This window comes from Procambarus clarkii, chromosome 63 (genome assembly GCF_040958095.1).
Source record: "Procambarus clarkii isolate CNS0578487 chromosome 63, FALCON_Pclarkii_2.0, whole genome shotgun sequence".
Lineage (NCBI taxonomy): Eukaryota > Metazoa > Arthropoda > Malacostraca > Decapoda > Cambaridae > Procambarus > Procambarus clarkii.
Window position 1 is genome coordinate 8,017,855 of NC_091212.1, and position 15,089 is coordinate 8,032,943.

The 15,089-nt window shown below is 39.6% G+C and overlaps 1 protein-coding gene across 4 annotated transcripts in view; it reads left to right on the forward strand.

Moving 5' to 3' along the window:
- LOC123765774 (vacuolar protein sorting 11) overlaps nt 1–15,089 on the forward strand; it is a 67,083-nt gene that overhangs the window by 9,793 nt on the left and 42,201 nt on the right. For all 4 annotated transcript variants that reach the window (XM_045754505.2, XM_045754506.2, XM_069308687.1 and 1 more), the window contains exons 6-12: nt 2,899–2,988; nt 4,608–4,735; nt 4,940–5,149; nt 5,820–5,973; nt 6,890–7,036; nt 11,867–12,030; nt 12,178–12,328. In XM_045754505.2, coding sequence (XP_045610461.2) covers nt 2,899–2,988; nt 4,608–4,735; nt 4,940–5,149; nt 5,820–5,973; nt 6,890–7,036; nt 11,867–12,030; nt 12,178–12,328 — 1,044 coding nt within the window. The remainder of the gene's footprint in view (nt 1–2,898; nt 2,989–4,607; nt 4,736–4,939; nt 5,150–5,819; nt 5,974–6,889; nt 7,037–11,866; nt 12,031–12,177; nt 12,329–15,089) is intronic.

Below are 15,089 nucleotides of genomic sequence, written 5' to 3' on the forward strand. Positions count from 1 at the left end.
TATGTTAATGTCTAGTAGCAAATGGCCATCATCTCTAGTGACCTTGACAGGGACAGAAAACGGGTGGCTTGTGAAAGGTTCCCTCCTGTTGAGAATAATATTTAATAAATGTGTTATTAGGCAATAGTTGTGTAAATGTGGCATACATGAACTGTGTGTAAGGGAGCCGGTCGGCCGAGCAGACAGCACACTGGACTTGTGATCCTGTGGTCCTGGGTTCGATCCCAGGCGCCGGCAAGAAACAATTGGCAGAGTTTCTTTCACCCTATGCCCCTGTTACCTAACAGTAAAATTGGTACCTGGGTGTTAGTCAGCTGTCACAGGCTGCTTCCTGGGGGTGGAGGCCTGGTCGAGGACCGGGCCGCGGGGACACTAAGAGCCCTGAAATCATCTCTAGATAACCTCAAGATAACCTCAAGATAAGGTTTGTTGTATGTATATTGTAGAGCTCCAGTAAATTGTCTACAGAATATTATATGAATTATTGATGTAATGAGAAAGCTAAGGGCTATTAGCAGGAATTTCTATCAAGGCTTCCCTCTGTATTTCCATAAACTATCCACCTGGAGACCTCCAAACCCAGGTACCACACCAGGCACTGTCATATTACGAGAGTCGGCTGGAGACCAGGACAAAAACCTGACCCTCTCCCTCACATGAAGCATAGAAGGGATACTACATCAACCACAACTACATTACAGAAGGAAAACAACCAGAATGGTAAAATGCACCAAAACAAACAACTGCTTGGACAATGTTTGTAACCCTGATTTTAACTATGTTAATACTTGTCAAGGTTTAATCATTAGTTAACTCCATGCCCTTGCCACCAGATGGTATCCCTGTAAACCCAAGGATATGGTGCAGCTAGTCAAGTCATTCATGCACCTGGTGTGCTAAGGCACAGACCTCCTTGTGTCTTCTAGCTCTGAGAGCCAGACTTTGCTATTTATGGGGTGTTTTTTCACCCCTCTAGTTTGTGGTATCTCATGACTGGACCTATGCTTTGGATGAGCCAGCTTCTTGGCCTGCTTTTGTCTTACAAGCTCTTGCCATATGATTCCAGCTGTTCCAGTTCTTGGCTGTTGGCATTGACAAACAATCTCTTGTATTGTTTTGCTTCTTTATTTCTTATAATTGGGATTTTGTTTTATTTCCCCCCTATATTTTCTGGGCAGTTTTTTCTCTTGTTGGGTCAGTCTCAAATCTCCGTGCTTTTCTCACTACTTTGAGCTCGCCAGGTTTATTTTCTGATGTTCAGTAGACCTACACAAGTCCAAAGGCCTATAGTGTTACAAGTACATTAATGTTACCAGAGTCTAGTGCTTCACAGAAGCCTCCCAGGAAAAAAGAGTATTTCATTACTGTACTTTTAATGTTTGATTTCCTTACTATCTTTAGCCTTCTTTTCCTGTAGTATAGCCCCTCTATTTTTTTCCTGGCTTGATGCCTCTCCATGCTAAGAAAGTGGGAAACCAATGTTGTTGTTGTTGATGATAATGGGTCCTGTAGCACAGTGGTGTAGGTCCTCAGTTCACAACCATGGGACTAGGGTTCAATTCCCAGACAGGACAAAACTGGTTGGGCACATTTCCTTTCACCTGATGTTCACCTAGCAGTTAAATAGAGATCCAGGAGTTAGGCAACTGTTGAGAGCTATATCCTGGGGAAAAGTCAGTAGTTGCCTAGCCAGGGGTGTAGACCAGTCGGCCGAGCGGACAGCACGCTGGACTTGTGATCCTGTGGTCCCGAGTTCGATCCCGGGCGCCGGCGAGGAACAATGGGCAAAGTTTCTTTCACCCTATGCCCCTGTTACCTAGCAGTAAAATAGGTACCTGGGTGTTAGTCAGCTGTCACGGGCTGCTTCCTGGGGGTGGAGGCCTGGTCGAGGACCGGGCCGCGGGGACACTAAAGCCCCAAAATCATCTCAAGATAACCTCAAGATAACAAGAACCTTTTTGAGAGTGTATTATTAAATATAATAATTCTCTAAAAAAAATCTTGAGTGCCAATGGAGAAAAAATGCTTGAAAGCATTCTTAAAGGACTGTTTAGGCAACCAATAACTGTGTATAAATGATAAAAAATAGTGACATATATTACGTTCAGCACGCGTATCATTGGTTCCTCACCCCTGTCCAATGGGAACCTTGATATGCCTTAATACAGGCTTCCTGTCCCTGACAACGAGATTTCAATTATACTGACATAGTAGAGGTTTTTAGCTGGGTAGAAAGAGACTATGAAGATCAAATGAAGTAATGATATTCTTTCAGATAAGAACCCAAGACTTTGGGAGCACCGCATCTGCTATTACAGCCCATATTTGGTGGGTCTTGATGACCGTACTGTACAAGCTATAATGCTCAAAACATATGGTCATCTGGACATTGGAGATCTTTTGCTTACATTTTAATATGAACTAATTCTTGAAGGATTCTATGTGAGTGAGAAACGTTAAGGGATAAAAACAAGCTAACCCAACATAAAGTTGAAGGGTGATAACATAGTGTATGTGAAGAGGTGCTGCCAAGAAGAAATTGATGTGAAGTATGTCGAGTATATATCATTATAATGTACACAGACAGTATTCTGATCAAATTTTAATTCTGCATTTGCCAGTGTGTAAAATGCACCTATTTTCAAAGGTTATTTTGTGGTTAAAAATATTTTGGGATGTTCCATCATACATTTATTGAAAGTGGTTTAGAAGGAAGGGAAAACATGATTGTGCAAGTAAATCCAATAGATATTGGGTTAGTGGTGGACCAAAAACATGCATCTTATCTGCCATTATAATATGATAAAATACATTACTATACAAAAACAAATTTAGCGGTTAATTTGTAAGAAATTTACGTATGTAGTTTCAAATGATTTATTGCATTTGTGTTGACAGGTGGAACTGGACTCGGTAGGTTGTCAGCGAGGCTGTGCGACCCTGGCTGATGGTCGTCACGAGCATTACTTTCTCGTGGCCAGGCCTGATGTAAGTACCAGGGTGTCTTTTTGCAGAAAATGCAATGCTTGTTCTTAAGAGTAAAAGGAATGTTTTTTTGTTGTATTGTTGGAAAACTATTAGTAATACCTGACTAACTTTTAGTTCTTATATGAATGAGTTTGGGTGGATATAAATAGGAGCGGTCTCATCGGCCCGAAACGCTATGTGTGTGTGTGTGTTAGTGACTTTGCAAGAATGTAAAAATACCAATATTATATAATCTCTCAAACTCATTGTACTCATTGTACAAATCATGCCATTTATTTATAAAATGATTTGTAAATAAACAAATGCCAAAATAAATATGGGCAAATAGGCTTTCTGCAGTTTCTTTAATTCTTGTGCTCTAATGAAGAAAAGGCTGACAAAAGGGGGAGGTGTTCCACTTAAAAACATATGACATTTGAGGTAATTGTGAAGCTCCCAAAGAACCCTGACTTTTTCTGTCCTTTGTGTCAGATCGTTACATTGGCTCCATCATAGCTCTCATATTTCCAAAATATCTCATAACTTGCTTGCCATTTGTAGCAGAGCTTCACTTTGGTTTCATCACTTTCTCTACTGGCTAGATCATTGTGCTCATGTTAGTATCTTTGGATTCTTCTCTCTTAATCTAGTGTCTCTTCAAATGTTTCTTATTGACTTGAACTAATGGGCAACTGAATCTGTAGCTTCTTTTTCCTTCACTGTTGTGTTGTGTGTATAATACCATACCGAGGAATATGATGGAATTGAATCAGTCTTCTCATTTATATGGATTGGGTCTGGCAGCATCAAGTTGATTTGTATTAGTGTACTGTGCTTGTTCTCCTCCTTGTGAGTTCCATTCTTATTTCTGACTACTGTAGTTCCTTTCCTTCATCCTCCTGTCCCAACTCATGTGCTGTCCGTGTATCTTTTCCATGTACTGTATAATCATATAGTATAGTCAGTCATACAAAGAGCCGAAGCTCAACCCCCCCGCAAGCACAACTAGATGAGTACGGGCTTAACACTTTTCCCCTAATAGTTACCGTACCTTTTGACTTGGTATATCTTAACCAGGAGATTGTTACTGCAGTGAGAAGAACGTATCTTGAAGCAACTAACTTCTTATTTAACATGCTCGTGTACGAGTAGTTTAAATGGTTGATTGACGAGTTCCATTCTTAACATTTTTCTCTCTAATGTTCTGTTCAGATGTTTATCTCAGCCTCTTCAGCCACTTGAACTGGGTGGTAGAACGATAGCCTTGCTTTTTGCTGGCTGGGGAAAAAAATTACCAGATGGTCAAAGTGGTTGGGCACCATTCCATTTGTCTGTCCTATCCCAGAGCCTTGTGCTCATGTCACTTCCAAGTGTTATATAGTTATACTGACTTGGCCCTTTCTTCCGATAATTACCATATCTTATCAGCATCTTCAGTTGAGGCTGGGTTGAAGAAGCATACAGCCTTAAGAGTATGGTATTTGACTTGTAATTGTGTCTTCTGTAAAGATGTGTCCTACTGGTGAAATTGTTTTATGAGTAAATCAGGTATTATATTCTTCACACATGTTGTTGAAGTGTGTGTTAATGAACCCATTATAGGAGTGATGATCAAAGTGTATATTACGTGCATGTTTCAGGCCATCTACAGCTACACAAGTGACAGTAGAGGATCATGCTATGTGTTTGAAGGAGAGAAGACAATGGTGGCTTGGTTCAGGGGGTACCTCATCGTTGCATCCACTGACAAGGGAGTGCCACCCACCAGGTACCTTCCTTTTTATGAATGTAATTTGTGGCTGTAGAGTTTATAAATTGTTTCTTTTGTTATTAGTTGTTTAAAGTGATGTAATACAGGTAATTCCAAACTTACGAACAGGATACATTCCATAAAGGCAATCGCCGAATCATCACAATATGCAATCTGTCGAACAAGTTAATTACGTGTAATGCTTTACCATTATACTTTCAGGGTCAGTGACCGAACCATCACAATATACGATCTGACCAACAAACTAGTTGCCTTAAGCACTAAAGTTCAAGGCTTGGCAAGTGTTGTAGGAGAATGGGGAGGCCTCTACCTTGTCACTGCCGAACCCTCTTTGATTCACATGTCCGAGAAAGATCTTCATAGCAAGTTTCAACTTCTGTTCAAAAAGAATCAGTTTGATATTGCTATTAGGTAAGGATATAATAAAACCAGTTTTTTCAGTATGTTAGGTTATGGTCAGTAGAGTCCAGGAGCACAGGTTCAATCCCATTGTAAGACCTCAGTGTATTCTCATAGATACACATGCTGTTCTTGTAATTTCATTGTATAATATTAGGCTAACTTCTTAGTTACTTGCAATGCAATTTAGGTTAGATTGTTAGTTGTTATGCAATTTAGTTCAGTTGCAAAGCAATTTATATTAGCTTGTTAGTTGTAAAGTAGTTTAGGTTAGTTTGTTAGTTGCAATTCAGGTTACGTTAGCTTGTTAATTGCAATGTGAAGGTGAATTCAGGCAAAATAAAACCTAGGTATTGAATACAACTAGGAATAGAAGCCAAGCATGGACTATAAGGTCTCAACAAAAAATGGTGTGAACTTCAAATAAGATCTGTTGTTGCTTACCTAACGGTTCTTCACTATCAGTGACTACAAAGGAGTGAGATCTAGCTCTCTATGCCCCTGCCTCTTCATTTTTTCATCAATATGATTTGTTTTCAACAATACTGTATTATGCTCATACAGGAAAGTATAAAAGATTTCACAAACTGTAAGTTTCATGTATCTTTAGTATGTGAAGTGTTTGATGAATAATGATGATAACTCCTTAGAATCTTTGTAACTTTGTCTAACCTATATCCAGCCTGGCCAAGACTCAGTGCTGTGATCAGGAAGAAGTAGCAGAAATATTACGTCAGTACGGAGACTGGCTGTATAGCAAGGGGAACCACCCGGTCGCAATGGATCAATACATCAAGACTATCCCACACCTTGAACCCTCATATGTCATTAGAAAGGTAAATACGGGCAGTGTCAATGGTCTCTCTGTCACTTGTAAAAATTTGTTACCATTATTATATTTTCCAGGATATAAGACACACCTATTTTACAATTTTTTGGGGGAATAAACAAGCTTAGTATGCTTCATCGTACATTTATTTTCAAGTGATTTTGTAGGAGGGAACTGGAAGGTTTGCATGTAAATACTATACTATATTTATTTGGCTCATTGTGCACCAAAAACATGCTGCTTATTCGTAAACAAATACAGTATTTGTTATTGGCAGTTTAGTATGTGCTCTTCACATACTCATCTGGTGTATTTGGTGTGCAAACAGACGATATAGTTGATCTTTCACTTTATAGCATGAAGTATTGTATAAAAATGCACATTGCAATATTATGGTGTTGTATAAAGGATCCATTAGATCTTTAAGGATTAGATGATTATTTGATGCATTTTCATAGAGAATGGAAGGGTTTCATTATTTATATTCTGATAAAATGATATCGGACAGAGTGGTAATTTGTTGAGTCATGTCTATAAGCCGAGGCTGTGACAACTGTGAAACGGTAACACACTACAAACATGAAATTGAATAAGTGAATGTTTGGGTCTCTTCTGGACCCTTACCATGACAGAGGGAAATGTTGTCATTTTGATATCGTTCCATAACTGTGGGAAGGGTTATTTGTTTAAAACATTCAGTTAAGATGGGCAACCTCACTATAATTTGAGTTTAGGTGGATAAAATATTAAAGTGCTATTGTAATTAAATTTCACAAGATTTAAAATACAATAGGACAAGTTTAAAAGGAAATTCCAATGAAGAAGGATTGAAGACATCAAGCAGGCTGTAATGAATTTAAAATGCTCGAATAACCATGATTTATTTTGATTACTTAGGAAATAGTCATATATTGTGTTTACAGTATCTGGATACCCAACACATTCACAACTTGACGACTTACCTGCAAGCTCTGCACAGGTCTGGATCAGCAACAGCTGACCACACTAGTCTCCTCCTCAACTGTTACACGCGCCTGCGTGACACTCAGCAGCTGGATGAATTTATAATGGTAAGAACATGTTAATAATTTGTTGAGCCCTTCAACTGTGCAGGTTATTTTGATGCAATGTGTCATATACAAGGAAAACAAATTTTGTGAAAAAAATTAATTTGGTTGCAAATATATACCTGTACATAAATATCACTCATTTTCCGTTTTTAAATGTTGAATGGGTTCTAGCATGGCCGCCCTACATGTTCAGTCACTGGATGCTGATGCACCACATATGGTCACCATCTTTGTACTAAGGCTCTGCAAGGAAACTAAAGGACTTAGGATTTTTGTTTTTTAGATATGGCAAGTGGCTGACAGAAGTCTCTAGTGTCAAATGACATCCCTAGAATGGTGGGGCTTTTGAATAAAATGGGGCACCTTAAATTATCACCAGACAACTGGACCAAAGGGACCAATTGCTGTCAAATAAATGAAGTTATTTAAGGGTTAAACTATCAAATGGTAGTTTATTTGGCATATAAGTAGGGTCGTGTAGCACAGTGGTCTATGTCCTCAGCTCACCGCTGAAGGACCTGGGCTCAATCCCTGGGCAAAACAGAAATGGTTGGCTTTGTCTCCTTTCACCTGATACCTCTGTTCAGCTAGCAGTAAATGGTATCTGGAAGTTTGGCAACTGTTTTGATTTGCATCCTGGGGAAAATTAGTAGTTGGCCTAGGGATGACTTTGGTAAACTTAAGTGTAGGTGGTGCTACATAGCCTCCCCCGGCTTGGTGCCTTCTTTTGATAATTACTTAAGTGTAGGCATCCTGTCCTCAACTATAGTCTACTTCCTTTCCTCTGACAAGTATCCTTGGTAACACACCTGACCTTTTCTCGTTGACCAGACCACACACTAGAAGGTGAAGGGACGACGACGTTTCGGCCCGTCCTGGACCATTCTCAAGTCGATTCACCTTCTAGTGTGTGGGCTGGTCAACATAATTTAGCCACGTTATTGTGACTCGTCGCCTGACCTTTTCTTCTTTGTAGATAATCATGTATCCAATGTAACAATCTCCCTGTTATTCCCAGGTTGGCTAATTTACCTAAAATTACCTCCCCGTAGGCTTTATCAAATGCACCTTGCAAGTCAATAAATACTCTACAGTTGTTATCTACATTAGACAAACACTGTATGAGACAGTTTACAGTACTTTTGCCCTTGATAGAACCAAAGAGGTTATTTGACATGTTATCTCCTATAAGGTAGAGTATCCTATTTAACAATCTCCTTTCCATCATTTTTCAAAGGCAGGATGTTAAGGATACAGGGGCCAGATTCACGAAGCAGTTATGCAAGCACTTACAAACCTGTCCATCTTTTCTCAATCTTTGGCGGCTTTGTTTACAATTATTAAACAGTTAATGAGCTCTGAAGCACCAGGAGGCTGTTTATAATAATAACAACAGTTTATTGGGAAGTTTTCATGCTTGTAAACTGTTTAATAAATGTAACCAAAGAAGTCAAAGATTGAGGAAAGATGTACGCGTTCGTAAGTACTTGCGTAACTGCTTCGTGAATCTGGCCCCAGGCCTGTAACCTTGACTTGGGTATAGGAATGATGACAGCCTCCTTCCATTTTCTTGGTAACTTTCTCCTCCCTATAACTCATGGTTAACAAATCAAGTAAGGGACTAGATTTTATACCTGCTAAATAATTAAGAATGTCATACATTACTCCATCCTTTCCTGGAGCAGTAGAGCTGCCACTCTTAATAGTATCAAGTAGCTCATCGTAAGTTATCTCGGTGCATGTTATTTTATTTAAATGTATTTAAAGCACATAAAGTTACTCCATTTATAATATATTCCCATGAATCAAGGGTGTCTTTTGTGTCTTCAGATAAGGGCTCCATACTAGCAGCACTAGTCTATTTGTCATCTAATTCATTAGCAACCTTTCTTGGATCTGGGTGAGCTATGAATTTGGTCTTACAAGCCCTAATTTTGTTTACTTCTCCCCATATGTCTTTAAGGATCTTAGCATTACCAATGGGCTGAGCAAACTCTTGCCAGTATCTGTTTCACCACCGTACCTGACTACATTTCCTAGCCATTTCTAACATTGTATTTTCTCTTGTTCCCTTATTCCATTTTTTAACCATTCTTTGTGTGAACTCCGTAATATTCTCTCCCACCCCTAGACTTGCTGGTCATTAGAATATTTAAATTTCTTAGGTCCATGAGTCTTTCTTCCCTTGCCCCTGTTTTTTCCTCTGTACTAATTTCTCTTATGTTCTCGACCATGTCCTTGTAAAAGCTATCTACGCAGAGAGGCATTTATTGTTGATATCAGTCTTCCATTTATTCATCAATAAATTGTTCTTGTCTTTATTAATATTTAATTTTTTCCTTTGGAAGTGGACTTGATTTTTCCCAGCGGCAACTCAGCATACAAGGCAAAGTGGTCACTAAGTAGTTCCTGAACAACCTAAGCCTATGCCATACTCCCCTAAGAGTTTAAAAGGCAGGCATAGTCAAGCTGTTCTCCCTTGTTGTAGGCATAGTTAAGCTGTTCTTCCCTGATGTAGGCATAGTCAAGCTGTTCTTCCCTGATGTAGGCATAGTCAAGCTGTTCTTCCCTGATGTAGGCATAGTCAAGCTGTTCTCCCCTGATGTAGGCATAGTCAAGCTGTTCTCCCCTGATGTAGGCATAGTCAAGCTGTTTTTCCCTGATGTAGGCATAGTCAAGCTGTTCTTCCCTGATGTAGGCATAGTCAAGCTGTTCTCCCCTGATGTAGGCATAGTCAAGCTGTTCTCCCCTGATGTAGGCATAGTCAAGCTGTTCTTCCCTGATGTAGGCATAGTCAAGCTGTTCTCCCCTGATGTAGGCATAGTCAATCATGACTTGATTAAGGTCCAGGAAGGACTGGAACATCGTCACTTTCATTTCACTTCATGTGTGTGTTGTTATTTGAAAATGGTTAAGGATGAAGGAAAGATAAAAAATGAAGAGTTTGAGAGGAAGTTAAAGAAGGATTTGATAAGGAATGCGAAATGATTTTATAGAGAAATTAGCCGGTCGGCCGAGCGGACAGCACACTGGACTTGTGATCCTGTGGTCCTGGGATCGATCCCAGGCGCCAGCGAGAAACAATGGTCAGAGTTTCTTTCACCCTATGCCCCTGTTACCAAGCAGTAAAATAGGCACCTGGATGTTAGTCAGCTGTCACGGGCTGCTTCCTGGGGGTGGAGGCCTGGTCGAGGACCGGGCCGCGGGGACACTAAAGCCCTGAAATCATCTCAAGATAACTTCAAGAAGATAGTGGGTAAACGGGTGTAAACAGTTTATATATATACGGTATTGGATATTGGAGAGGTTTAGATTCGAGAAATACCTGGGCAAATACTGGTTTTCAAGCAGGCTTTTTGATTGGTGCAACAAATTACTGGGTAACATAATAGACGTGGGATCCCTGGGTTGATTCAAGCTTAGGCTAGACGTACCGTATATACTGGTATATGTGCGAGAGTTTGGGTGGATATAATATTTATAATAATTCATTGTGTCAGAGGACAGGCAGCCAGAATGTATTCATACATGTTAGGCTTATATCAAGGTCCCCATTAAACCCCTCGGCTGACTGACTCCAGAGTGCCTACTTATTGCTAGGTGAACAGGGACATTAGGTGTTAGGTAATGTGCCCAAACATTTCTGTCCTGCCTGGGATTTGAACCTGGAATTTTTGATTGAGAGTTGAGACCGAACCCGACTGTACTACTGGGACCTTGAAAATAAGGGTCCCAATAGTGAAAATAAAGGGCAGGTACTACCCAGCCCCTGAAAATAAGGCAGCTTCCATATAAATAGACTAGAATCTGTCTCATATGGGCCAATAGTCGTTCTGCAATTTCCTTTATTGTTATGTTCATATATTCTTAAATACTGTAGTTAAGTTTGTGGCAGGAACATTGTTGACATATGCATGAACTTTTGAATAGGTGAAGTGAATATTTTTAAGTCTTATCAGTTACAAGTACAGTAGTGAAGAAAAGACGATAATAACACAGTTTGGAATGAGTGAAGATGGTGAAGAAAGACCAGTGGAACAGAGGAGGATAAATAGGAAAGAAATTAGAGAAGCAATTGAACAGGTTAGAGGAAATGATTCCTGGTGTAGATAGTGTAACTACAGATATGTGGAGGTGATGGTGGACATAATGTCAGATGTGCATCAGGTGGCATGGCAGGACATTGTGGTACCTATATAATTTTTTTTTTTTTTTTTTTTTTTGAGATATATACAAGAGTTGTTACATTCTTGTACAGCCACTAGTACGCGTAGCGTTTCGGGCAAGTCCCTGGAATACGATCCCCTGCCGCGAAGAATCGTTTTTTCATCCAAGTACACATTTTACTGTTGCGTTAAACAGAGGCTACAGTTAAGGAATTGTGCCCAGTAAATCCTCCCCGGCCAGGATGCGAACCCATGACATAGCGCTCGCGGAACGCCAGGCGAGTGTCTTACCACTACACCACGGAGACTGCTTATATACAGTATATTCATATACAATTGTATATATTCATATACAATTCATATACACTGTAAGGAAAATTATATTATGGAAGATTGTGAGAACTAGAGGAAGATTTGGGTGCTTATCATTCTAGGAAAAGTGTATGCAGGAGTGAAAATTGAGACAGTAAGAGAGGTAACAGAATGTGGGATAGGGAAGGAACAGATACGCTCAGCCCCACCCTTCTAGACTCTGATATATTGAGTTGTGTTCTTGGCATCAGCAGTGTATGTCAGTCTCACGTGCAGAAACTGTTAGCAGCAAGAGTTTCTGATTTTTTATTAGTGTTGAAGTTTTATTATTTAGTTTCTTGGTGTTGGTCAGAGCAAGAATGGTGCTGTAGACTGTGACGTTGAGCTGGGGGTGCGAGTGTGTCGCAGTGCGGGCTACTTCGACCATGCTCTGGCCCTGGCAGCTAAACACGGTCTTCATCATCATCATTTGGCAATCCTCATCGATGACAAAAAAGACTATGTAGCAGCTTTAAGGTAAGAATTTTTCTTTATGGTAAACCAATTTAATTTGGGATGCTGGTAAAATTTAATTTGTTCATATTGTGTCATGGCTTATACTGTGTATCTTGATAAAACTTGATCAACATTATAAATGTCTCTTTGATATTAATTTTTTCATAGGTATATTTCAACTCTGGATTTAGAAGAAGCCAAAGGGAATGTTCTGCGGTACGGGTCAGTTCTGCTGAGTCACGTAGGAGACGAGACCACCGAGCTGCTGATCAGGCTCTGTACGGACTATAAACCTAGTAACACTCCAATCATCAAAGAGGTATGTCCTTTCTTTGTGGAATTAGTTGTCATATCTCATACCCTTTTTTTTTTTCTTAATTTTATCTTAATTTTAGGTTCCATACATTGAGTGCTTACCCGTAAGTGACTATAGGAAAGTGGAGTAAAAATATTTATGAGAAGAAAGCATTAAGGCAGTATGACTACATTGCACCTGGAAGGGATATGAGGACAAGGTACTGGGATGTGAGGACGGAGGGAAGGCACAGTACCAAATTACTTGGACCGTCGGGGATTGAATGCCAACCCTGCATGAAGTAAGGCCATTGCTCTACCGACCACTTCAAGCAGATGGGTTATATGGGGTAGTGAGATCTAGCTCATTTTGCCTTGCCTCTTAGCCTTTATAGTAGAGTTTTAAGTTCCATATACTAGTGAATACTGCATGACATTGGCTTTTGAAACAGAGTACGGTTATTGTTTAAATAAACTTTCATGTCTATGATAAGGCTTTAAAGTGTAATTAATATTTAGCCAACTAGGAATGAAAATATACTAGATCTGATCTTCACAAGCATTGAAACAAACATCAGGGACATTACAAGCTGAGATACTACATACGTACTCGAATCACAAGCTCATTGAAATGCAGACTAACATCAATACTTGTAATATATCCAAAAAATTCTGACACCAGAGGGGTTATTCAATAAATTCAGTTGTAATAGTATGGGATTGACTGGGAAAAAATAAACATAGAACTTGCAAACATTCAATGAGGAACCCTCCTAAGTAACAAACTCCATAAAAGGAATAGAACTATTGACAGCCGAAGCTTACAAAGTGTGCTTGAAATGAATGCTTTGCTTCTGCAAAGACCTTTTGCGGAAGATCAGAAAGAGGACCAGCTTAAAAAGTGAGTGGAGATGACACTACAGAAGAAGGAAAAATAATGGAAATGCTTAAACAGAGAAAAGAACCCCAACATAGAAAAATAATTCAAACAGGGAAAGTGAAGAAATAAAGCAGAGGGTGAAACAATCATATCAGATTGAAGAAATGAAATTGGAACAGAAAACTATACAGTATAAGGGATAAAAAATTATCCAAACTACTGTATTTCTTTACATATTGAATTCCAAATCAAAAGCCTCCCAACAGCATTGGACCTATACTTACAATGGTAAGGTAATTACCAGGTGAAGCTCTAAGCCATTACAACTATATATCACTTGGAAGAAATACGAGGATTAGGATTTAGGATAAGACGGAGGAAAGAAATGGTGCCCAACCACTTGGATGGTCGAGGATTGAATGCCGACCTGCAAGAAACAAAGCCGTCACTCAGCTGTCCAGTCCAAGTAGCGAAGGTCATATGCAAAAGACAACAAGGAAGTTACTGAAATCCTAAACGGTCAGCATGAGGCTATGTTTTGTTTCCCAATAAACAATGTGAAAGTGGAAGATTCAGACATCTTCTTTATGAATAATATCCAAACATCTTCCCCCATGACAATATACAGTTTTTGATATCAACATGAACTCTACAGCTTTTGAAAAAGAAATGTCAATTTCCAGTGGCTTGAGCATCCAGTGGAGTGTGGAGCAAAAGTTTTAATACAGATGAGATGCCAGAAGCACTTAAATCAGTAGATATAGCTTCCCTACGCAAGGGAGGGAGCAAAACATTATGTAAATCATTGTGTGATATCACACTAACATCACACATAATACAAGTTTTTGAAAGAGTGATCAGGGGTTGGATCTCCAGTTTTATTGATCTGAATTTACTTGATGGCCACTAACACTCAAGTGGCCTCATTGAGGACAGGAAACCGGTGGGTTGACAAAGGTCTCCCCACCTCCCATTTGTCCTGATGAATTCTTCAAGCTAGATTTTAAAGTTCAGCAGAATTTTGGCATTTACAGCTTCAGCGGGTAGGCAGTTCCATGGGTTAATAACCCTGTGGGTGAAAAAGCATCTCCTGCTCTCAGTCCTACATTGTGGCTTGTTGAGCTTGAAATCATTGATTCTTGTTTTTTTTTGTTACATCTGACCTTTTGAAGAAGAAGAAGAAGAAGTCTGTATCAACATCCTTGAAATTATTCAGTACAATATTTTAAAAGTTCCGACAAGATCAGCTCTGTCGTGTCTGGTTTGCAGTGTTGTTAGCCCTGTGGCCCTCAACCGTTCCTGGTATGAGAGCCAAGGTAGTTCAGGAAAGATTTTTGTTGCCCGGTGTTGAACTTTCTCCAAAGATGCTATGTCCTTCTGAAGATGGTCTCTATGCTTGGATACAATAATCCAAGTGGGGCTGCACCAGAGATTTATACAAATAAATAACTACCTTCTTTTCCTTAAAGTCAAAGGTACATTTGAGTATTCCTAGGGTTTGGTTAGGTTTCCTTACTGCCGCTCCCACTTGTTGTGCAACTTTCATTGAATGATGTACTTTGACTCCGAATTCGTCTTCTTCATTAATCTGCTGCAAGGTAATGTTGCTAATGTGGTAGTTTTAATGTGGGTTGTTATGCCCCACATGCAAGGTTTCTTTTTTTGATATTACAAAGCATTTGCCAGTTTTCTGACCATTTCTGGAGTTCATGTAGAACTCATCGTAAGGCCTCGATATCATTTTCACTTCCCAATTTACCGTAATCTTGATACACAGAGAGTGATCACACTAACGTGATGTGTCAATGAGAAAATCCGTACGAGCCGTGATGAGGGTTCAAACCTATGTGGTGGTTGTTCCCATGCACACACCCTAGTCAACTAGGTGACCATGTCGTGGCCTAGT